The sequence below is a fragment of the Nematostella vectensis genome, chromosome 5 (assembly GCF_932526225.1).
Source record: "Nematostella vectensis chromosome 5, jaNemVect1.1, whole genome shotgun sequence".
Classification (NCBI taxonomy): domain Eukaryota; kingdom Metazoa; phylum Cnidaria; class Anthozoa; order Actiniaria; family Edwardsiidae; genus Nematostella; species Nematostella vectensis.
The window spans coordinates 10577751-10601835 of NC_064038.1; the positions used below are offsets into that span (position 1 = coordinate 10577751).

General features: G+C 38.6%; 1 protein-coding gene across 1 annotated transcript; it reads right to left on the minus strand.

The window, feature by feature from the left end:
• Positions 1 to 991: 991 nt before the first annotated feature.
• LOC5517600 (translation elongation factor 2) lies at positions 992 to 22342 on the minus strand. The gene is made up of 14 exons (XM_032362055.2): positions 22173 to 22342; positions 21878 to 21898; positions 20676 to 20869; positions 14744 to 14931; positions 14067 to 14275; positions 11545 to 11778; positions 8662 to 8937; positions 8188 to 8360; positions 7552 to 7690; positions 7308 to 7427; positions 6111 to 6218; positions 5083 to 5622; positions 4665 to 4797; positions 992 to 1451 (listed from the first exon to the last, which is right to left on the minus strand). The coding sequence occupies exons 1-14, from the start codon at positions 22173 to 22175 to the stop codon at positions 1258 to 1260; spliced, it is 2532 nt and encodes an 843-aa protein (XP_032217946.2). The 5' UTR covers positions 22176 to 22342; the 3' UTR covers positions 992 to 1257.
• Between the last annotated feature and the right edge of the window lie 1743 nt (positions 22343 to 24085).

A 24085-nucleotide genomic window follows, 5' to 3' on the forward strand; every position in this document is an offset into this window, starting at 1 on the left:
CGGAGGTCGATTTAAAATTTGTGAGGTTATGGTGTAAATGTGGGTGATAATATATCGTTATGATAGAGTGAGTGAGTGTGGTATTGTAGTATATAGGAAGGCGGTGATAGAAGATGAAGATGGTGATAGGTTGAGATAAGGAGGTGGAGAGGTGGTTGTGTAGCGAATGGTGAAACTTAATTTATGTTTGGGAAGTTGCAGTGTGAAAGAAGGGAAAGGGGTGATTAGGTTATCAAGTTATGTTCGGGTGGTTAAGATTATGGATTATGAGACAACAAGTGAAGGCACAGGCGGACCAGGATTAGAATCAGTCCCTCGTGATCCTTCAGGAAAATAAAATATAATTTGAAGTTGTGTCTTGACAGTTTTCTCAATAAAGCTAGTTACATTACTATATTAGCCTCGTGTGTTGTAATTAAGGGGAATTGTGGCGCAGAAACGGGTTTAGTCCCTGGAGAAAATTTCCCCGAAGAGAGCGATTTCAAAGTTAGAATTCGATAATAGACTTTAATTTGAAAGTTGGAGTTTGATAACAGATTGCAATTTGATAGTTGAAGTCACAAAGTGAAATTCAAAACTAAACTTCACGCGTGACCGGCCTGGGCTTCCGTACCTTTAGGGGTTTTCGACAGGGGTACCCTGTGGTTTTTGGAATACAGAAATATTGGAAAAAATATATTAAACAGGGGCAATTTGCTTTGTTTCGATATCCAAACTTCGTCTTTAATCAACTTTGACCAATGGCCTTTTAAATGTACTGATTGAGATGTGTTTTATTATTTTTCCGTTTTAGCGCCGCGGGTACCCTGTGGTTTTGCTCCGAAATGGAACCACAGATTGACTGGACTAAAAATTGAATGGCACGCTTAGTTTGTGATCTGTTGACTAAGGTGAAAGCGACCAAGAACAAGAAAAAAAAAAATTGCGTTAAATAGCATCACAAGCCTAAAAAAAAAAAAAAAAAAAAAAATAACTAAAACATTTACAGCTATTGGTTTACAGATCTTTATTCTCATACTTCCATACAAATTACGGCCATTGCTCGAGGACGAGTTTTGGTTTTACATGTCAAAGAAATACCCCAGTGTCTTCAACAATGGGGTCATACTGCAAGGAGTTCTTAGGATTCTCTAAGGGCTTCCATACAACTGGTTCTTAGGTAATTCTAGCAACTCAGAGGACTGATCCAAGGGAATGCAGACAGCAGAAAGGGTATCTTTCTTTTCATGAAGAGCCCTCGAAAGGTAGAATAAAGATTTACAATTTGTCGAGATAATTGTCAAGTGCGGGGATACCCTCTTTCAGTCCCTTCCTCTTCCTTGTGTTGACGACAACTTGGCCGGGCATGGAGGCAAGGTCGTGGACATCTCCGGGCAGCACCTGCCAGTGGTCAAATACACACTGGGGGAAGGCTTGGCCACCGGTTTTGGATCGCAGATCTGCAGTGAAGCCTGTTGAGCATTGGGTCAAAGGTAAGCACAGACTAACACTAAACCATGGTTTAAAGAGCACTTGTCAGCCAACCATGTAATTGTTTTCATTCAATATTGGAACATGTTAGAAAAGTTTAAACACGAGGTTCCGCTATAAAAGGGAAAGCTCCTCCCACCCCCAGGCTCGAATTTGCAATTATAACTAGCAGTCATAAATGATAAGCCTCCTGTAAAATTACTTACCTCTGAGCCTCAGTCGGCTGGAATAAAACTATTTTTGCACAGGTAACAAGACAGTTGTTTTAAGAGATTGTTAAACTAGTTATTGGCTGTCCACTAACGTTTTCGGTGCAAAATTTTAAATTTTGTGCTATTCATAATCTCAATCAAGTTTATTTCACCAAATAATAGTATAATTATACTAATGCAAAAAATAGTTATGATGAGGAGTCTACTAAAAGCACAATGCTTATGAGGTGTAGACCCCTGTCGCAGACTAAGTAGCGTCTCTACTAAAATATATATGAATGTTCTTGATTTGACTAAGGGATCCTTATTATTAAATTTACATGTGGCGGATTTGATGAAATAAAGTAGAATCATATCTATAAATCAATAGCTGCTTTTTGAGAGAGGATATTGTCCTTTACAATCTTTTTGAACATATTTACTGATCTGCATTGTTTTGCTTGACATGTGAGGTTGCTCCAGGTTTTTGGACCCCTGTACGAAATTGAAAATTGGCCCCGTCTTGTTTTTCTAAGAGTTGTGCGATAGTCGCATGAATTTGTCATGTTATAGCTGTGGATTGTATTATTTCTTTTAAAAAAGTTATCAAAAGTCCCCAGTAATTGGTTATTGTCGAATTTATACATGAATAATGCAGTTTCAAGGGTGTCAATGCCATAGATCGTAAGAAGCCTTTCTTCTTTGAATAAGGGCTCAGTGTGACTGAGGTAATGAGGATTTGTAATTATTCTAACACCCCTTTTTTGCAAAAGCAATATTCGTTTTAAACTTGTGTCATAATTACTTGCCCAGTTGAGGTTTCCATAGTGTATACGGAAATATATGTACGGTTGAACTAATGTAAAATATAAAGTTTTTAGGCTAAATTTAGGCAAATAAAAGCGAAGTTTATTCATTATTCCAACATTTTTAGTGATTTTAGTTCTGACATGGTTGATATGCGACTTCCAATTTAATTGACTATCAATGATGAGTCCTAAGAATTTAGTTTCATTTACCATCTGGATTGGTTTATCTCCATTTTGGTTGTATGTTTCGTTTTTCTTTTGCTGTTTCTGAATATAATATAGTTTGTTTTTTAGTGTTAAGTGATAATTTATTTGTCTTAAACTATTCTGTTAGTTTAAATAGCTCGGAGTATAAAATTTCATCCATGTCCTCAGCAGATTTCGATTTGAAAATTAAGTTTGTGTCATCAGCAAAAAGAGTAAATGAAAACAGTTCCATGGCATTAGGGACATCATTAATGTATATTAGAAATAGTAAGGGCCCAAGAATGGAACCTTGAGGAATCTAGAGCACCTGCATAAATTATTCTCGCGCTGTGATGAAAATGCTTATTTTAGAGCGCACACAGCAGCTTAGTATAGCATTATTTTACGATAGAAACATTTTTAGATGGACAACTCTAGGAATGATATTTATTTTGGTTTAGAATGTGAAATTTGAATTTAGCGCTCAGAGCAATTATCCTGACATGTTCTCTCATTGACGGCTGATTGATATCTGATTGTTCTTGAGCCTGGGGGTGGGAGGAGCTTTCCCTTTTATAGCCGAACCTCGTGTTTAAGAGGATAAACAGGGTGACTTTCTGTCTGAGCATGCGTATCACATCCCATTTGAAGGGCCGAGTAGCGAAATTCACTCACGATGTTTACAAATATGTTGAACTTTTGGACCTCAATTATTTGCTTTATGCAAGCAGGAAGGCTTTTTTTTTTTTCAGAGGATGTCTATGTCAGTATGCTATTGCAAGGTATCTATAGAGTTCATTTAGCAATTCGGCTATATTATGTTGCGTTTTTTAACTTTTGAATCTCTGGGATATACGAATAAATCAGGTCAAAGAGCCATGGACGGAATATTACATTTGTGAATTATAGAATCTGGAAGGTAGAAAACAAAGGATTTATAAAAAATATCCCATTTCGTGATGTAAAAGGTTTGTTATTATCTTAAACAGCTTAGATTCGCGGAGCTACACTTCGGTGAATTAGTCCCAAATTTGTGAAATTGCATAAAATTACAATTATTAAAACCGAATTATTAAAACATGCAGGCTTCGTACCACACTATCTCAACTCTCGGTGTGTTCCATGAACATTAGCTTAGATGGGTAGCATGATAAATTCATTTTGAAAATTGGGGAGTACGACGAAATAAGCACAATTATGATACCACATAAGAGTTTCAGGGCTCAGTACTATGCATAATGTATTGTACATTATGACATTTTGTTAATAAAATTCGTGACTGAAAAACAAATCTTGTTCAAGTTTTAGTGTTTGGCTAGTGAATGAACAAGAGATCGGAATTTGTAGGAATTGATTTTAATAGTATTTAAATGAATTTTGATTCAATGTGTTTGCAATAAATTAAATCACAGAAATCTATCGCGTTTATTTGGTCTGTGCAATGCACAGAGCTGAACCACAGGTTCTTCCCTTGTAACAAACCTTGATATGTATACTGCATACATCCTTTAAAAGCATATATAACACAATTGGATATCTAGCAGATTTTAGAGAAAATATCCAATTTTCTTTTAAATAGCCATATTACAAAATTAAGCAATTTGATCGTTTATGTGTCAGATATACCTTAAAAACATTCTCACATAGTTTATTTGCAGCTCTTGACATTTCCCGCTAAATTTGGTTGCAATCAGCGTAAAATTTATTGAGAAATGAAGCTTTTTAAGAAAAAAAAAATCATTTTGAGAGCAAGATTTGGAATGTATACAGAAATGCTTCAGCGATTCCCAGACAACAGTAAATTACGAACAATGGCGCAATATTTTGAGCCCGTGTTACAAGTGGCCAGTCCAAGCGCATGCTCCTGCATTAAGTCACCCTGTTAAGAGGATATGTTTACAAATAATGAATACCGTGGAAATGAAGGGAGAGAAATAAATAGAAATCAGGTCAAATGTAGTCGAAACACAGTGATGCAGAGAGTACTGTGTGCAAATGGCACACCCACCAAATGATTCCATGACAGGCAGGTAGGCTTTGACAATAAACATGGGTGTTCCTGCAACGTTTGACTCCTCTAGGACTTGTCCTCTTCTCCTGTTCAGCACACCATAGATACCTCCTACAGCACTTTCTGGGCACTGGGAAATAAATAAAGCGTTACGATTAAAGCAAGGAAACAATGGCGACAAAAAAGATGAGATATAGAGATGTATTTAGCCATGCTGCTGAATTCTAGTGGCAATGGGATCATCAAAAATGATAAACAGTGGTTTCATTAAGTTTCAGAGTAGGGGTGGAAATTGATAAGTAGGGGGTGGAACTTATTGGCTCAAAGAAAACATTGATTACCTTTTTTTAGGATATACTAAATAAACTAAGGGTACACTACAGTAGAAATTGGGAAAGGGTTAAAAGAGACCTACCTGGATTTCAACACTGTACACAGGCTCTAACAAGCAAGGTTTTGCTGTCAACATGCAAGCGTACAACACACGGCGAGCTGTGGGGATGATCTGCCCTCCACCGCGATGGATGGCGTCAGCGTGCAGGGTGACGTCATGGATGTTGAAGCGCACACCACGCACATTCTCGTCACACAAGGGTCCCTCCTTGGTTGCCCACTGAAAGCCGGCAACAACACTGTCCTTGATCTCATTTAGGTATTGTACTCCCTTGCTCACATCAACCAGCAAGTTAGGTCCCGTTCCTTCGGGGCCAAAGGACCAGATCTTACGGGCTTCATTGACATCCCAGCCGTATGTGTCTGCCAGGTATCGAGCACGGATCTTGAAGTCCTGCCTAGGATTGATCTCACAACCATCATCAATGTCCTCTGGCAGCTTCTCTTCAAGGGGACCGGCTGTCATGAAAAGACGGTTGTGCTTGTTGGGCGACTTGGAAAGACACATTTGGTTGGATTTATCAGATACACATTCTCGGTAGGACACAACAGGTTCAGATTTCTATGGGAAAATGGAAAGAAATCCAGGAAATTTAATTTTTGTAGAATTTGCACCATGTGACTGGTTTACTGCACAGGAGACTGCTTTTCAAATAAACTTTAAAAGTGGATAAAACAATTTTCCACCATATTTATTTTGCAATTTATCAAAATTGGTCACATGTGGGTGAATTCAATCAAGGGTCGTTAGAGTTTAAACAGAAGGGGATGGCGATTATGCAAGAAAATTATATAAAGACTTTAGGATTTGACTAATTTGAATTTGAGATCTTAGCTTACAACAATCAATATGCAGTAGATGTAGATGACATCAAAATAGAACAGGACAAATAATCAATATTCTTATTGGACAATCAAGATTTTTTCTGGTCTCTATTTCGCAATCAATAGGCAGATCATGAGTATGGCAGACGTCATGAGATAAGTCAGATTTTCCATCATGGTGTATTAATTGTTTGCTACCGTGCAAAAAGAAAAATATTACTGTACCTTGAGCGGGATACATGCATGGTCTTCCTCAAGATCTTTCAAGCAGATCTCAAGGTGAAGTTCACCAGCACCAGCCACAATATGCTCTCCACTCTCCTCAGTGAAGGACTGGTCAATATAAATCACTATAATGTTAGTGTCGAATTAAATTTCAAATAAGGCCAAGTTAAAATAAAAACATGTTTATCGTCCTGATAAGAACAAAATAGGGGGTATGCAGCCCTTTTTATTTATTATTTGTTTATCTATATTTTTCTCTTTGGTTTATTAAAGATTTGTATGATTCACATAGGAATCTGTGATGTTGCCAAAAGCGTAAGAAAAGCCTTGAAATGGGAACATCTGCCTTTATTTCAGTGCCCAGGCACTGCCAACAAACAAAAAACTTCTGAGGAACATACAATAAAAAAAAAGCAACAGGAATAACTCAATAAATGTTTTTACATATATTGACACAGCCCCCAAAAAGTATGCAGGAGGGGAAGATATACATGGCTCCATTTTTACTTGGTCTAATCGAGTCAGGGGCTACTGTAATAAATACTGACCTTTCCACTCATAAATTCATCCTTTGTGTGCTTGATATTGTTCAAACAAACTTTTTGACAAAGCCAGCAGCGTAGCCAGGATTTTTAACAAGAAGGGGGCCCAAAAGGCCCCTTTTAATGCATTTTCTCCTGTGTTTTAGATAAAGTCTTTTCTTCTGCAATTTTTGGCTGCTAGAAGGGGGGCCCAGGTCCACTTTGAAACCCCCTGGCTACGCCCCTAAAAACTAAAAGAATTTCATGCCAACAATCTCCAGCTTGGAGATTGACAGCCACTCGGTCAAACGCCCTGCTTTATTTCCTGGCTAGATTTCCAAAGCATGACAAAAGACTGCAAATGGCCCGGGTAGCCGTTACACTTCGTTCATCAAATCCCCTGCATATGCCCCGTTATTCCCTGGCCTGGGGAATATTGCATTATTCTGCATATTACTAGTGCTTTATCGTCTACACAATCAATCAAACATTAAGTCCTGCACTGACAGGGAAACCAATTAGGAAAATGTCTTAAAACAATTGAATCAGGGAAGTATCATTATGGGCATTTTAAAAATGTAATGCGCTAAGGTAGGCAAAAATTGGATTGGATTGTTGGAGGATTGGATTGGATGCTTATGACCATGATAAATAAATTCTTGAAGTTGACTATTACCTGCACCATAGGGTCTGATTTAGCAAGACGGTTCAGTCCCTCTACCAGCTTAGGCAAGTCAGCGGGGTTCTTAGGCTCAACAGCGACGCGCACGACGGGGGACACAGAGAACTTCATCATCTAAGAGACAAAGAAGTACAACCCAATTACTGACTGATGTTTGCTGCAAAGCCTATGAAAATAGAGGAGCTCAGAGGTGACTAAAATATAAGAGTTATGAAGAGGGGCTTTTTAAACAGTGTACCTTCATGTTATGACAGTGTTCATAGGTAGAGATTGTACCAGTCTTGACAAGGAACTGATCGACACCAACAAGTCCAACAATGTTACCACAGGGGACGTCTACAATAGGCTCAATGTATCGGCCCATCATAAGGATAGTCCTAAAGCAGAATAAAGGAACTAGCTCATTAGGAGGTTTTCCTTTGTTGACATTATTACAAGGGAGTCTTGTTTCTAAACACCTTGGTTGAACAACATGGGTAAGAGATATGTACAAATCAAGCTTAAGCTTTAAATACAGCCAGTGTAGGTTTTTTTAGGGAAATCTGTGAGACTTGCAAATGGCCGGAAAGCATCAATCAAGTGTTGCTTCTGTAATTCTTGTATCGAATTTGGTAAATATATTAAGAAACTTGTTTTATTATGTCTAATCCCAGATCTTCTAATAAGTGAAATGGATAAGTTTTGTCCTCTTAGTTAAAAAGAGCCAATCATGATGGAAAAATCCCAGCTTGATTCTTCAACACAGTTACAAAGGCATACTGAATAAATAAGATTTATTACACAGTACACAGTGACATTCTTGCACCTTTATCAGCTCACATTTAAGCTGGCAATCTTAAATTAACATGCGCCAAAAATTGAATTGAAGACGTACCTCTGAATAGTCTTGAGATAAAGATCCTCCTTCTTTCCTGGGACATAGTGGGGCCCCATGATGCGAACTTTCTGGCCACTGGCAACCTTACCAGAGAACACACGCCCAAAGGCATAGAATCGACCCTTGTCGGAGGTTGGCACCATCTTGGAGATGTAAAGGCACAAGGGAGCCTGGTGCAAAAAAAACTTCTCAGTACCTTGTTAACACCATACAAGTGAAAATGTACAAACATGTGAAAATTCTAGAAATTGAACACAGCAAGATCTTTCAAATGTCAAAGTTAGGTAATAGGCTATGGGATTGAAAGTGTGAAACAAACTCAAAGTCCCCAAATGAATGTCTTCCCATCCATAAGATATTGGGGTTTATGCATTTTTTTGTGATTTATTTGAAATAGCTTCATGCTTGCCTCGAAAAACAATATTCGCCCTTTCCCCCAAAAGAGTTTTAGGATTTGTTTTTGCTTCCTACCTCTGGGTCACAGGCCTTGATTCCAAGAGCCACAGCATCATCCTGAGGCCCTTCATACAGCAGTTCACATCGGTACTTTTGGGAAACAACAGGAGAGGGGAGATGGATAGCAATCATCTGAAGCATTGCCTCTCCAGCCGGAAGCCACTTGCGCATGACGGTTTTGAAAAGAGGCTTGCCTTCCAACTCTCTTTCCTCCACAGTGAGTTTGATTTTAAGTTTCTCTAGAAGATTTGCTGTGGCCTCTTTCTTAAAATTCATGATGGCATCAAACATCTAGAGAACAAGTTTTAATCAAGGCAACGCAATGGCAAACTCGTGTAAGTTTTGTACAGAAAATATTAAGAATAGAATATGTCTAGGTGATGTCCAAGTGAAATTTGACATCTGTTTTCCCCTCGATATAAACTACTAATACAGCCCTCACACCACGAATCAAGGGGATTGTGGAAATCGGAAAGGTTCGGGGCCATCGCTAACTTTCACCCAGTCAATCACCTTATTGTTTTATTAGAAATTCCAGGGTCTGGGGTCAGGCCCCTAGATGAGAAAAAAAAGGTAGGGTAATTGGATATTCCTGTATATTGAGGGGATACAGGCTACCCTTTTATGCAGAAGTGTTGTTAGTAACACGTCAACTGCATTCCATTAGTCCTATTTATTCACATAGTAGAACATAAACATGGATCTATGGGAAATAAAAGCAGTGGAATTACCTAATCGTTGAGTGATGCCAATGGCTATTGACAAACATGGCATTTTTAGCGGGAAAGTCCCAATAAAAACAAAAGGCCATAGAAGGCAGCAGTCATGTGATATCCACCCGTGTCTGGTTACACAAATTGTGGATAATTGCTGTTAACACCAGATAAACCCTTTTCTGGCAAATGAACATGGCAGTGCACTAATACAGTATGTTGCTGACTGCCTTTTAAATGTATTGCAGGATTGCGGTAGCATAGACTGTACCAATATAGCTTACTATTATTTTGAATGATGCCCATTGTTTTTGCTTTATTCCTGTTTTTTTTTTTTTAACTTTATTAGCACGACTGTTTGGGTCTCAGCTAAAATATTGATGTAGCATTAAATGTGTGTGGTTTCCATTTGCCTTTTAATGCTTTTGGGGCCTTTGCACTATTAATATGCATCAATTGTGAATCTTTTGGCTGCTCATTGTACAGCTCGTGTAATAATGGCAGTGCCTGCAATATTATAGTGCCACATAGTAGCTGTAGCTTTATTCCTGTGTGATATTCCTGAGTTCCTGTTTCCTAAGTTGCATGTCATGCATTTCTAGTTCACTGGTTAAGCTCTTTAGTGCAATAAGTGATGTGGCCAAAATCTTGTAATGGTTTTGTAATAGTTTCCATCAACTTGACACAGCATTGCAAGACAAAAACATCTTGGTAATTTCTGATTGTTGTTCTTGGTTCATGATGTTGCTGAGTGTAATTTTTCTTTTTTAAGGCACTAGCACCAGCTATTTCGGGGTATTTTGGGCTTGTTATAAAATTGAACTGCCATGGAATTGATCAAAAGTAACTACTGATTTTAAAATGCTATTATACTAAATGTCACTGGCAAACAACATCATTAAATCTAAAACAATTAAAATAATATCTTACTGTCAAAGGCCATTGTATGGTTGTCAACAAGTTATTAACATCATAAGGCTATATGACGGGTCAATTGTGTGCGGATAAAACTAGATTTCTCGCTCTGTTGAAATTCTAGTCATAGCTGCAAGACTCATAGCCAGAACGCTGTCCCCGAAAAAGAAAGCAAAGGGTTTTAAAAACCACTCGGCAAAAAATGTACATGCATTGGAGAAAGCGGAAATGAATCACCCTTTAAAAACACAGAAATGTATGCTTTACAGACATGTGAAGATAAGGATAAACCAAGGTCTTCAGGTGTCATTTCTTTGTTTCCATCGCTGAGCTATGTTGAAATATTTGTGAATAACTGATATTAGTAAACACAATTTACATTGTATTTTTGCTTTCTGGTTTTTCTCTAGGATGTGAAGCAGTTAGGCATTTTAAATAACAGAGACATTTCAGTGAGGTTTGTAGTTAGTAATTTATTAGTAGTCATCTACTTAGTGATTAGTATTCCCTAAAGTTGCACCTTTTTTTATTGTTTTCCTCCTGAAAAACAATCAAAATTAAGGTGCAACTTGGGGAATTCTAATATCTAAGTAGATTACCACTAATTACTAACTACATTCCCCACTAATTCCCTATTGTTTAATCCCCTCGCCACTTGACAACTTCATTACTATGAGATTTAGGGGGTTCAAATGGGGGGTTCAAATGCGCTGATTGGTTGGAGTGTCAGTGATCATTTTTTAATGCTGGTTCTTCAATGGTTTCCAATAACTGTTGAGGACCTTCAACTAGCCTGTGTGCCGGCTGCAAAGCCATCTATATTTACGGCCTGCAAAATAGTGGCTTATTGCTTGCTCCGACCCAGCGAACTAGTGCAGATATATAATGCATCGTTATTGGCTCTTAAGACAAACTGATTGGCCGAAAGGCACTGTTTCCAGTTTTTGTCATCTTAAACGCCGACATTTTGTTTTTGTAATAAAAATATATCTAAAATGTCTTCACTTTGCAAAGATATCTGTTTTAAAGATATTAGTTCTTCCAGCAGAACTAATTTTCCACCACGTGCCTGCTACTTTTTTTTTAAAGTTGATTAAAGTTTTATTTGAACTAATAAACAAACTTCCAACACCTACCTTTCAATCCCCTACCTACTCTGAAACTTAATGAGACCCATGGGGTCAATTGGTCAATTCAATACAACTCTAACAGGATCTTTAATCTTGGAAACAAGTTTAATTGAACAATTTAGTATAATTATAATGCATACCTTGAAAATAGGGTCTAGGACAAACTGGTTAAAGCCACGGACATTGCCAGTGGCCTGCTCCTTCTTCCATTTTTTGTCTTCTGCATTAATAAACTGATCACCCCACAACCTTTTCATAAGCTTTGCGGGAGGAATCTTAAACTTAGCAGAATAAATCTCGGAGATCTGCTTGAGTGTGAAGGCCCAGCCATGAAGACCACTTCCAAAGGCAACGGTACCCTTTTCTGGGCCAACCTTAACCACGAAAACACATCTTAGTCATTATGCTTTGAGACATGAAATGTTGCCAATTATGAATAAAACAAGGACAACACTACTTAGTGACATAGTACATTAAATATGACAAAGTGTTCAGTGGTGAAGCATGTCAAAAACACAATGTCAGGTGACAATAAGTCTCCGCAAAATATGTGGTTGAAACTACAGTGATGACCAAAATTATTGCAACATTCAATGGCAGTAACCTTGGGGAAAAACGTAGTAACCAAGGTCACAACTCTGCCTCTGGTCGGACACTCTAACCTCAACAAAAACGTGTGGTAATTAGCAGACATTTTTAAAAGCGGTTCAAAAACCTGGTTTTACCGTGGTTGGGATGTACACCAAAAAAGTACACACAATCCATGACATTGCTCTATGATTGATATTCACTTATGCCGTGGTTACACTAGGATGCCAACTGAGGTAGAGTCTTGGTTAACTGAACCCAGGTTGGTCCTGGTTGACGCTTTGTGCAAGCTCTTTTTACCTTAGTTGAGTTGTCAACAGCAAGGATTTAAGTGTCCTCGTGTCACGGGTACCCTGGGTACCAGAGTTTTGAGCTTTGTTTGTTTACTATGCGCCCTTTACTGACTACGAGGAGCGAAGCGACAAGACTCTAGCCTCACAGATAGGTTTTCAAAGTTCCAGGTACATAATCGGTTCAAATTACTTGAAAAAAATGGTTTGGCAATTATGACGTCATCCAGAACGTGTGTTTTCAGAGCTGTCAAAGTCTGTTTACAGTCAAATTGCTTCAGGACTCGTGAACACAAATGGATATTCACCTGCTAAAACACCTTTAGCATCCAAATCATCGCTTAAGAGGTTGTATGCATTTATCCCTTGAAGTTCTAATTCCTTGATATGCGATTCGACAAGAGATTTCAAGGGACAAACAACAATAACTATAGGTTTTGCCGAGTAGTTCGACAATCCCTTTGATTTTAACACAACACACAGCAATGGTATCACTTGAAAGCACAAAGATTTCCCCAGCCCTTTGGAAGAACAATAAAAAAAAACATACTCTCTCAATAAGTGCTACTATTGCTCCTTTTCGTTCCTTTTTTACCTGTTAGATGTCAGGAAATTTAGATGCTAGGGTTTCTGAAATTCTAGTAGTTGTATCGGCCATTGGCATTGGGTCTATGTGAAAACCGGTTTTTTTCACAACCTAGTTCATGTGTCATGGATAGACAAATCAGCGTGCACCTTAGCAGGAGTGATTACCTGCCAATCAGCTTCTGAGAACAAAATCTGGATTCAAGGAACTCACCCTATCCCTACATTTTTTAATTTTGTCTATTTTGCCGTTTCGGTATTTGTGTGGGTTGTGGCATTTATTTTGGAAGAGTTCTATCAGACCGTTTTGTTTCTTGCAATATGGATTTGTTAGCAACATGCGAGAAAAAGCCCATAAACAATTGTTGGGTTTGTTAACCTGCTGCACTGCGAAGTTAAAACCATTTTTCTACATTACCACTACCAGACAACAAAATTTTTGAGTGATATAGAACTATAACCGCAAACAGAAAAAAACATAAATCAATTTGAAAATGTGTAGTCTTTTCTGTGCATATATGCATAAGTAAATTTTTAGTCTTCTTAGAAGAAATCATGAGCATTGGGCCCTCCGCAAAAAAGATAGAACAATTTTAATATGAAGTGATAAGGAACTAGTTATCATACTGTTTTGCTTGCCTTTGCAAAACAGACAGTGTAATGTCGTTTTCTCTTGCTTTTTAGTTTTGTCGTACACAAGCCAAGAGAATGAACAAATTACAGTGTTAATTTAAAGCATACCTGCCATATGCTTCAATTAAAACGCCCATGTTTTATGTGGCTTTCATAGAAAGTATCTTTGCCATTATCAATAGTTCTCCCTGCATTAAAAATTTGAACGAACAATAGCCAACATTACTGCATAAAGAAAAAGTACACGCCCCCAATATGTAGTACAGTCAGTGTTTTACACATGCACTACACTCAAAATACACACGAAAAATGTACATGACCCTGTAAAACATTTTTCCAGGCTGTACTGTAGCGTTACCATGGTCAACACGACCAAACATGGTTTGTGGACAATCTTGGACGCGGTTTTGCCGTAGAAAATGTTGCAATAATTTTAGTCAGCACTGTATGTGCAGGAATACACATTCAAGTCGCACAATGAGGGGGAGGGAGGGTGATCAATGTCACACAAAGTGATTGGCATGTGTAAGATCAGTCAAAACGTGAAAAAAATATCTACCACTGACCTGAATGTTGCCCATAGGCCCATCCTCATCACTGTATGTTGCAATGATCACATTTATGCTCTCAACAATCCTGGCAAAAGTCTGATAAAGATCTTCCTGATCAAGCTGAAGCTCCAGTAGGGCGCGGTCCATTTTGTTCATGAACAGGACAGGCTTGATGCGCTCAGCGATGGCTTGACGGAGCACAGTCTCGGTCTGCACGCAGACACCTGGAAGGGATATGTAGGACTTAAAAATTAGGTCATATTTTGGTATTGGGCTACGTCCAAACATTGTATTATCCATGAGCCATATTCAATGCAAATGCATACAAATGAATCAAGTCAATTGTTTGATCTCCATTGAATAAGGCTCATGGAAAATATGACGTTTGAACTTAGCCTAAGTTTACACATAAATTCTTGAAAGGGTACCTAGGCAATATAATGCTGACTGACTTTGCGATTCTGATATTTATTTCTTTTCAAAGTTTATGCTGAAATATTTTTTTTCAATAAACAAATGTGCAAAAGGAATAGGTAAATTATAATCTATGTTGTAGTGAATTTTGTATGTAATTGTACCATCGTTGTATTTATTATATTGCGTTTGGAATGCAGGCATTTAAAACTAAATTAGACCCACCTGCTTAAACATTGCTTATAAATGAATATATAAATAAATATAAACAAACCTACCACTAACACAATCAACCACCACAAGGGCACCGTCAGTCACACGGAGAGCAGCAGTTACTTCAGAGGAGAAGTCGACGTGGCCAGGGGAATCAATCAGATTGATCAGGAAACCACGCTCCTTAGGGTCCTTCGGTTGTGTAATGTATTCAAAGTCACTTTCTGGTAGCTCATAGTACAAAGAGATGGCACTGAAGAGAAGAAATATTATTAAATATGCTTGAATTGAATTTTAATTTTTAAAATAAAATTAGTGGTGAGTCGAGGGGTTCTAATAAGAACCCAACTTTTGAGTAAATGAAAAAGATGTAGAACGATGAGAAAATAGCACCCGTGATTTGCTCTCTCCCTGGCAAAATTCCAACTTTCTGCATTGATGCGCAAGCACAAAACAAAACAAATATACACAGTTTTGTCAATTTTAAGTGTCTATTGCACATAAAAGCTTTCTTCGCAAGGATAATGTAGGGCTTGAAATTATAATCGCGGAAGCGCACACCTCGGCATAACACACTACACTGGGAACAATCGAAGGTGTTGTTGTGAAGCTTCTGTTTTGCGCTCCTCAGCAGAACTGTACTGCACACAAAAGTATTCTGCGCTTCTCTACGCTCTAAGAAATTATCAAAATAAACAGGATGGCTTTTATTCATAAATAGGGAAACCATATTCATTACATCATAACCCAACCCAATAATCCTCTTCTTCAAAAAAAACTTGAATTTTCCCGCCGATAATAACACCAACTACGAAATTACTACAGCACGAGTGAGTATGAGAGTTAGTTCCTAATTAGGTCATGAAACATTTCTTTTATTTGCTTTTGGGGAAGGTCTACATTAACTCCAGTAGGTGAAGTGAAGGCTGGGAAGTCAAAGAATCGGAGATTTTAAGTCCAATCATCTTCGAGTGCATCAGAGTCGTCTGACATCTCTCCAGGGTTGGAGATTTCTCCACTTGATTCTTCATCTTCGTCACTTTCTAATCCAAAGTCCAAACCATTTTCAACAACCGCTACTATCCTCATCAAAACTCCCTTTATTATCCTAGTCTCCAAAGCACGAAGGCAAAGATTCCAAAACTACACAAGCTGCCATTATACTATGAAAGATCAAAAGGCCGCGCATACCACTTGTCACACCTGTCACACTCATTGAACTCATTGTTCTCGTTGTTTGATTGCTAGGATATGCGCACTAGAGCTCATTTGGTTTACTCATTTGGTCAATCATATTTTAAGCTTCAGGCGAATTTCTGGGGTTTTTCGTCTTGGGGGAGGACTGGTAAAAGCGTGATAGCCGGGGTGGTACAGGGAAATATGACAGTTTTTCTGTCGGGTGTTTCTGGGCGGTATAGGAGCGAATGGGTTAACCCATTCATGGGCCGACATAGTAAGAACAATTATTGCCCACATAATTATTGATCGGAATAAAGTACTGGTTTTCCAAATATTGTATTGCAACACTTTTTATAAGCAAAGACAAACTTTTTTGAATTTAGCGCAATTTAACTGCGTGCTTGTTATTTGTTAGTTCCAGTTTATGCATGTTTTCAGATAAACTACATCAAATTAACTTCAAAGATTCAGAGTTAACTCTTTAGGGAAGCATATCCAAGCATTATACATAGCTATTTTCAGGTTTAAGCGAGCTGGTTGTGATAGTCATGTCAGCACCGTTTCTACACAATACAGCATCAACATGGCGGCAATAAAAGCACGGCTTGCATGGTCATTTCATTTCTAAATTTTAGCGGCTTTATTTCATGGATTGAACAAAACTCAACTGTCCATTTTTGCTCATGATTGTCTAATTGATTGACAATTGGCCATAATCTGTGAATAAATCAAGTATAGCACAACAACACGAGGATTTGAGAACATCATCGATCGGAACGAGTGGTGACTATTGAACAAATTCAAGATGGTATTGTAAAGAATTTTCTGCATTGTTGTTCAGATGCGGCCAAAATAGGCTTGCAAGAAAGTATTATTTGCTGCTATTGGTTTTGCAATATCCAACTGGACGAGAAACACTTAAATATTTGCGAATTGTTGGCAATAGTCCGTGCCATGAGTACTTACAAAAATACCGAGATGGTGGCTGAATATATTCACCGCTAGTTCGTGCATCGTTCGCTGTTGCTCTCAAACCACTCAGAATCTTTCTCTTTGTTTCCTTTTTGCCATTTAGAAGCGCCTCAAACAAGTTTGTTCGATTGACAAGAAATTAAATCAATTCAGGATGATGAAAATATAAAAAAAAACAAAGTTCAAAGTCATTATTTGGATGATTCTTCGGTCCGATGAATGGAGTAGCTTCTTGTTCCTCAATGGCAGTACCAGTTCTGTACCAAAGTTGGTCTTTGGGTCGCAAAATACAGACATTTTTCTGCTAGAAATAGCCCACGGCCATCGTTGTTTACCGATTGTGACTGTCTCTCCCAGGCCTTAAAACTCTTTTAACCCTTTCAGGCCGGTGAACGTCAAATGACGTGTTGCGTTACATAGCGTTATCTTACGGTGAACGTCATTTGACGTTTTCCCTAGTGACCTTCAAAAACTGACAAATAACTCTTTACCACTTCCTTATATGGGAATGCCATGTGCTTCAGTAGATAGAGCGTGAAATTTCACACAACTTTCTTATACAACTTGCGATCATTCGAACAATATCTACTGTGATAAATCACCGTTTTTTACACTGTTTTGAACTCCATTTTGACCAAATGGATTCACGGTTTGAAGATATCTTCGGAGAGTCCGATGATGAAGAGTTTGAGGGCTTTGAAAGCCAAGAAATTGGCGGTTCAAGCTCGGATAGTTCTTTCGGACACGAAGGCCACGAGAGCGAAGACATTGAAGACGAGATTTGTCGAGAAATTCTTCGCCGATCTCTATTCCTGACTTCACTCCTAGATGCAGCTCGAAAAACCTACCTGGAAACTTGTCTCCCCTATCTTTCTTTGAGTTGTTTTTCAACTCAGAGGTGATAGAACTCATTGTGACCGAGACTAATAAGTATGCGTTTCAATGCAACACTGACGAGTTTGACGACGAAGGAAGGAAGAAAGCTAAGGACGCGAATTGGTTCGACAAAGAGGGAAACATCAAACCTCTAACAGTCAAAGAACTGAAGGCGTTTCTCGGCATCACCATCATGATGGGCATTGTTGACCTCAGCGATCAACCTCATACTATACGGTATCCTCGAGACGACACGTGAAATGGTGGAAATATTTATTTTATTTTTACATGGACATCTCAATAATCAACGCATGGCAGCTCCATGGCCAGAGTGCTGAAGCGAAACTTACTAACTTCGAGTTTAGACTTGCACTCGCAAAGAGCCTCATTGGAACTTACGAGAGAAGACAGCGAGCCGGACGTCCGCGCGTTCTCCCGGTTATCGCGGATGTCTAGCACTTTTCGGAGAAATTGGCAGACAAGGCGAAAGCCTGTAAAAACTGCCAATCTAAGAACAAGCGCCTAAAAGCTGGAAATAAGGCAGTGAAACGTGCAAATGAAACGGGAAACGGGTGCCGAAAGTGTGATGTTCACTTGTGCGTGGGAGACTGCTTTCTTGAATGGCACCAGCAGCGCAGAGACAACAACAAATAAACTGAAATACGGACATTCCCCTGCTTGAGGAAAGGACAGCAATAACATTAGAGCTTAGTTTAATACTCCATGCCACTGAATTCTAGTTTCTATAGCTTTCTGCTTAGGTATAGTAAATTGTTCTCTTGACAAAGACTGTACAATAGGTGGATTAGTGGCGGGAAATTCAAAAACATGATTTTCATTGCTTTGTAATTCTCTTAAACCAAGCTTGTTTGACCCCATTTTAGGCTTAAAAGAATACTTATTATATGGGGAGTAAGCAATTTCTATATTGTTAGCTACAATAATCAGTAGTTTCCTTACAATTAAGCAATGTTTGAAGGTGATATAACTTGAGTTGTGTGAGGTTAATTAATTCAGGACAGGGGGTCATTTGTCAGTTCTGGAAACTTAGGCCTGAAAGGGTTAAATCGCTATTAAAATCACCCAAAATATCATGAGTCAAGTCCATGATCTAAAGGCAAGGTCCGTGGTCGTGGATGGATTTCGAACGCGCGAAAAAGTTTTAACTTTGGATAAAAATTTCATGACGGACGGTTCGTTGTACTGACTTGAGCTGTAAGAGTGAAACGTGCAGAATTTCATGCTCTATCGATTCCACGTGTTAGGGGTCCATATAAGGCAGTCCTTTTGTCTTTTTGTCCAATGACAAAGAGGCATACAGCAAAATACGGAAAATTCCGTATCTGGGCGCGAAAGGGTTAATACAGTGGAACCTCTATATAACAGACCTCTATTAAGCGGACACCCTCTATTCAGCGGACGCGGCCACATTTCACGGTCCTGTCTTAAACAATCTCTGTATTTTTTTACCTCTATTCAGCAGACACCGTGGTTACCTTTTTCGAGAATTCTTGTAATAATTTCATGGAACCGGCCAAACGACATAACCATTAACGATACACTTTGCCTAGAAACTTTATTTTATAAAAAGTAAGCAAAATACGCTGAGACTTGTACAGCTCGAAGTGATGACAAAATGGTCATTAATGCTGCTTGGTTCTTGTGTTATGCAACCTCAAACCCTTCTTTCTGTAATTTATCTATCAGCCATGTTGTTGTCTCTTCTTTTTGCCCGCGCAAATGACATTCTGTATTCTTTACAATTAGCAGTATAAAAGAAGCAAACTACGGTAGATAGTTTTCTTTTTAATAGGGATCGCAGTCTCTACCTTTTGACTTCATGATTTGTAACTTCGTGTACACTTTGCCATTGTTTTGTTTCAGGTGTTATACAGTACACCAAATGCTGTAGACAATCGCGTCTCAAGCAATATAAAAATTGCGCAAAAAATGTACGGAGCCTGCTAGTTATGCAATCTAAGGTAGTTAAAGTCAATAAAAAATGTGTTTACTCTCGAATTTGATCGAGAAAAAGTAGACCTCCATTAAGCGGACACCTCTATATAAAGGACACTTTTCACGGTCCGTTATATAGAGGTTCCACTGTATTGTATTGATTTGTGTATTTATTAAAGAAGAGTTTTGTCAAAAGAAGTTGTGTTTTGTTTCTTCGCGTTCACTAAATTGAAGACATTTAAATAAGCTTGATAAAAAATAGTCTAGTTTTTATATTTTCCTAGTTGTTTACAGATAAATTTGTACACCATCAGATTCCTCGTCTTTTCCTGAATAGGATGCACTATTTGCTTTTATGTAATATTGTCTCGCAATTTACTGCACATATGTGTTTTGCTTTCTGCTCGAGGGAATTTGCAAAACTTGTGAAAACTCCCAGGAAGGGAGGAATTCCCGCGCGCTATTATCCCAGGAGCAAATGGGTTAATTAAACATTGTTGATCAACCACTTTACCTTTGTTCGGCCAAGTAAATAAAGACATGTTTATCGTTCCCGTTCGCATCTTTTTGCAGGGTCACATCAACATATTTTTTATTTTAGTTATTTCTGCTGCTTTTTTGATTGTTGCTTAGAAGTTCAAATTTTGTGTGTTAGCAGTGCCTGGGCACTAAAATAAAGGCAGACATTCACGTTTCAAGGCTTTTCTTTCTATTTTTTTTTTCATCCGTTCGCGACATCGCATTGTGAATTATACAAATCTTAGATAATCTTAGATAAACCAAGGAGAAAAAGTAAATAAAAGATAAAAAGGGCCGCATGCTCCCAATTTTGATCTCATCAGAATGATAAACATGTTTTTATTTTTACTTGATTATTTTTACTTTATTGATTGCAATTCAAAAATTAAGAAGTCTATTTGCAGGAAAATATTAAAATAACCATCCACAGTTAAATTAAAAAGCAGTTAAATTTAGCTAAAAATAAGGGAGAGCAACACAGGCATGAACACTTACGTTGACTTGATGGTAATACAACGATCCTGTTCATCTTTACGAGTGTCTGTAAACCTTGTTTCTCCAGCTTTTGCAGCAGCTATGATACCCGCTTTGCTCACAAGGGAGTCAGTCAGAGTGGACTTGCCATGATCAACATGGGCAATGACAGACATGTTACGGATATTGAGTTTTTTATCCATGATCCCACGGATCTATCGGAGGAAACAAAACAAAGAAACAGTTTATACCTCGCCGCCGACACACACCCAGGCATGCGACAAGTGCAGGGATCGGGGCATATTTTTTTTAATGTTTCTACGGACCGTTGTGTTTCTTCATTCAAAAAGTTAAATGGCAGCTGATGACCAGCTAATAATTTGATTTGGTCTATTCCCCTTCTCCTTTGAAATGAAAAACACTTTGCCCTCTGTTGATAACTTGAAGAATTGTCTGTTGTTTCAGGTAAAAATACAAATTAATTTGGCAGTTATATAACATCTTTTGCTATTTGAGCAGGAAAACAAAAAATTCAAAGAGAAAGTGAGCTGTCAATCAATCATGTCTCATACTAACATCATAACATTGGCCGTAACTAGGCAGCTTTTTTAACAATGGAATCAAGCGTTGTTTCGCTCCCTTCTTATTTTATATAACAGGAAGTTAACAATCACGTGGGTTTTCAGACAAGAGTAAGTGAAATATAATGAGAAAGGGTTTTACTGAATTGGGAGGCAGAAGACATTTCGCACAAATATAATAGATATTTTATTGGCTGAATCCAACATTCAACACAGATTGGGATTAAATTGGTCTATTTTATTAAGAAATCACTGAAAAAGTATCCTAATTCCCGTGGACAAATAATCACCTTTTAAAAATGGTCTAACAATTGATTGCACAAGCAGAAAAAGAAAGAGAACAATTAAATAAGAAAAATATATATGTATATTAGCTATCACCATTACTTATATCTACATAATAAGAACGATAAGTTGGTAGGTACGTGGAATACTGGATAGACGAGAATGTTCAAACCTGATTATACATAGGGCGCACCAAAACGAAATAAATTCCGCTTTCCGTAATATCAAAATTTTAAGGAACTGAGTAAATTTCAGAGAAATCAAAGGCATTTCTTGAACAACATTCTAATGTTCATTTGGTACACGTATGCATTATTTGGAATGAATCGTAATTTTGAATTAAAAACAAAATCTTACCTGGTCAGTCGTGAAGTTAACCTAGAAAGCAAGAAAATAGAAGATAAGCAAGGCTGTACACAACGATTAATAAAAGGAGACAGCGAGAAGGGAAAGACAAGTAAGAGTAAGCTAAAATACAAAGTAGACTTCTCGATACGGGTTGCCGATTCGTCTTCACATGAACATATTGGTTTACTTTCCTCGCAAAATATCGCGAAACACCGTGTCATCTGAGCCTATTTACTATACAGAATTAGCCAAAGATTGTTGGGTAATTCGGATATTACAAGATTGAGTAAAGATGACCTCTTACCATCTTGGAGTTGGTCTTTCTTTCTACCAGCACAGCGACTCGACGTAGAGAGAAGGCGACCAACGATGAAAAGGAACGAAGGAAGGACGAGTTGCACCATGTGACGTTACTTAGCCTCGGTATCGTGTTGCCGTGAAAAAACGGAGACTGGGTATGAGGGCCCGAGTTCTCGTCGTATTTTTAAGTGGTCAAAACCGCCATCCAATCGGGCCTCAGGTATTTTTTAGGGGGTATCTGAGGGACGTTTTTCGAGAGTTTGTTATACAATTGTAATCTGTGTTTTGGTATTTTTAGTGAAAATTTTTGCTTCTAGGGTAGGGTAGCAATTTTTGGTGTTCAGTTTTTTTTTAAGAGATTTCAAGACCTCGGTCTAAAGTCTCCGTCAACCTGCCCTGTTGGAGAGCAACTGCAATGTACACGGGGGCTCTGATTATGACAATTTGGTTCACTCTTTTTTGCCCAAATACCTGTGAAGATTGATTTTACATTAAAGCCATGATTTATTCATACGAATCAACTGGGCCATCCTGCAATGACCTATTCCTGGGCTATTGTGGACACAGGCAGTAGCGGATTATTTAGGGAATGCAGTATTTTGAGACTTGCAAGACTTCGAAAAAATGTGGAAAAAATGCGACCGGGGGGGACTAGGGGGTTTCATAGAAACTAGTGGGATGCGCGGATCGCCCCTCCGCCCCCCCCCCCCCCCCCCCCCCCATGAGGAGCCTTGATAGGGAAAAAGTGACGTAAGGGTGAGTTCAAACCATCCTTACACTCGAGATGGTGTTTTAATCCGCAACACCTTTGGGCGGCCTGGCCTGGCCTGGCTTTATGCGCTTAACATCTCACAGAGTGTAATGTTACCGCTAATGGTTCCTTGTTTATATTTCTATCAATATCTAGTCAAACAGTTTTCAGTAGCGAAGCATAAATGACTACACTCAAGGCAAGTAAATGTTAAACTGATTATAACAGCAACAATAGGAAGAAATCATTTTAATACTCTATAACTTTAAAACAGTATTTACAAAACGTTATTTATGAACAAAACACTAAAAGAATGCAATTGATATCAACCGAGTAAAGCAAACGTTTCTGTAAATAGGCGTGTTGTATCTAGTAATCAAAACTTATTTATTGCCGTTTCGTTAGCCGACTCTATAATCCGGAAAACGGATATTTCAGGCTTTATAATTTAGGGCGCATCTCACCCGACTGCTTTGTCGCTAGCTGTATCGCCGGAATCACGGATTGATTACATTAGATAGATTACAACGTGCCGCAACAAAGATAGCCATTTTACAAAAGGAAAAAAAATATCACTACTTGGTGAAGGCTTGCCCTTTCCGTTTACAACTTCGGGGGCGATGTATGAGTCTGGCTCAAGTGGTGAGCCCGTGGCACGCGGCATTTAGCCAGGCTTGCGTTGACGACGCTCCCGAAGTCGATAATCACCGGGTTGAAATTGCCAGCTTCTCCATCCAGGACCAGATTGAATTCAATTTAGTACCAAAGGCCTTCATATTGAATTTAATCAGCGAACTTGGGAGCCCATGGCCCGACAGTGTGAAAAGGATGCATCATTTTCGTCCACCAGTTTTACGGGATGTTGCTATGCGGATTTCTTACAAGTTGTTTGAGATCGAGCGATTTCTTAGACTTATAGAAAATGCTGGATACGAGTTCAAAAAAGACGCTAGCTGGCGAGGAAACGCAGTTGTCGAAGAAGACGAAGAGGAATCGCTCGAATCACTCCAGAAACTAGAACTAGCGCGAAATCGGGCAGGGAAAACCAAGTCGGCCAGACCCACGTGCCGCAATTGTCGTGCACACCCCCGAAGGGCCGATTTCCCGCGAAATTGAGATAATCTAGTGGACAGACTTGTATGAGGATACTGAGATAGCGAAACTTG

What these genes read in the sequence shown, in the direction of transcription:
- LOC5517600 (XM_032362055.2), bottom strand. An exon ending in TGTATTACCATCAAGTCAAC is followed by an intron (nt 14,932 to 20,675) that starts GTAAGTGTTCAT and finishes TCTTCTCTTCAG; the next exon opens with TGCCATCTCTTTGTACTATG. An exon ending in AACACTGTCATAACATGAAG is followed by an intron (nt 7,428 to 7,551) that starts GTACACTGTTTA and finishes TTTGTCTCTTAG; the next exon opens with ATGATGAAGTTCTCTGTGTC.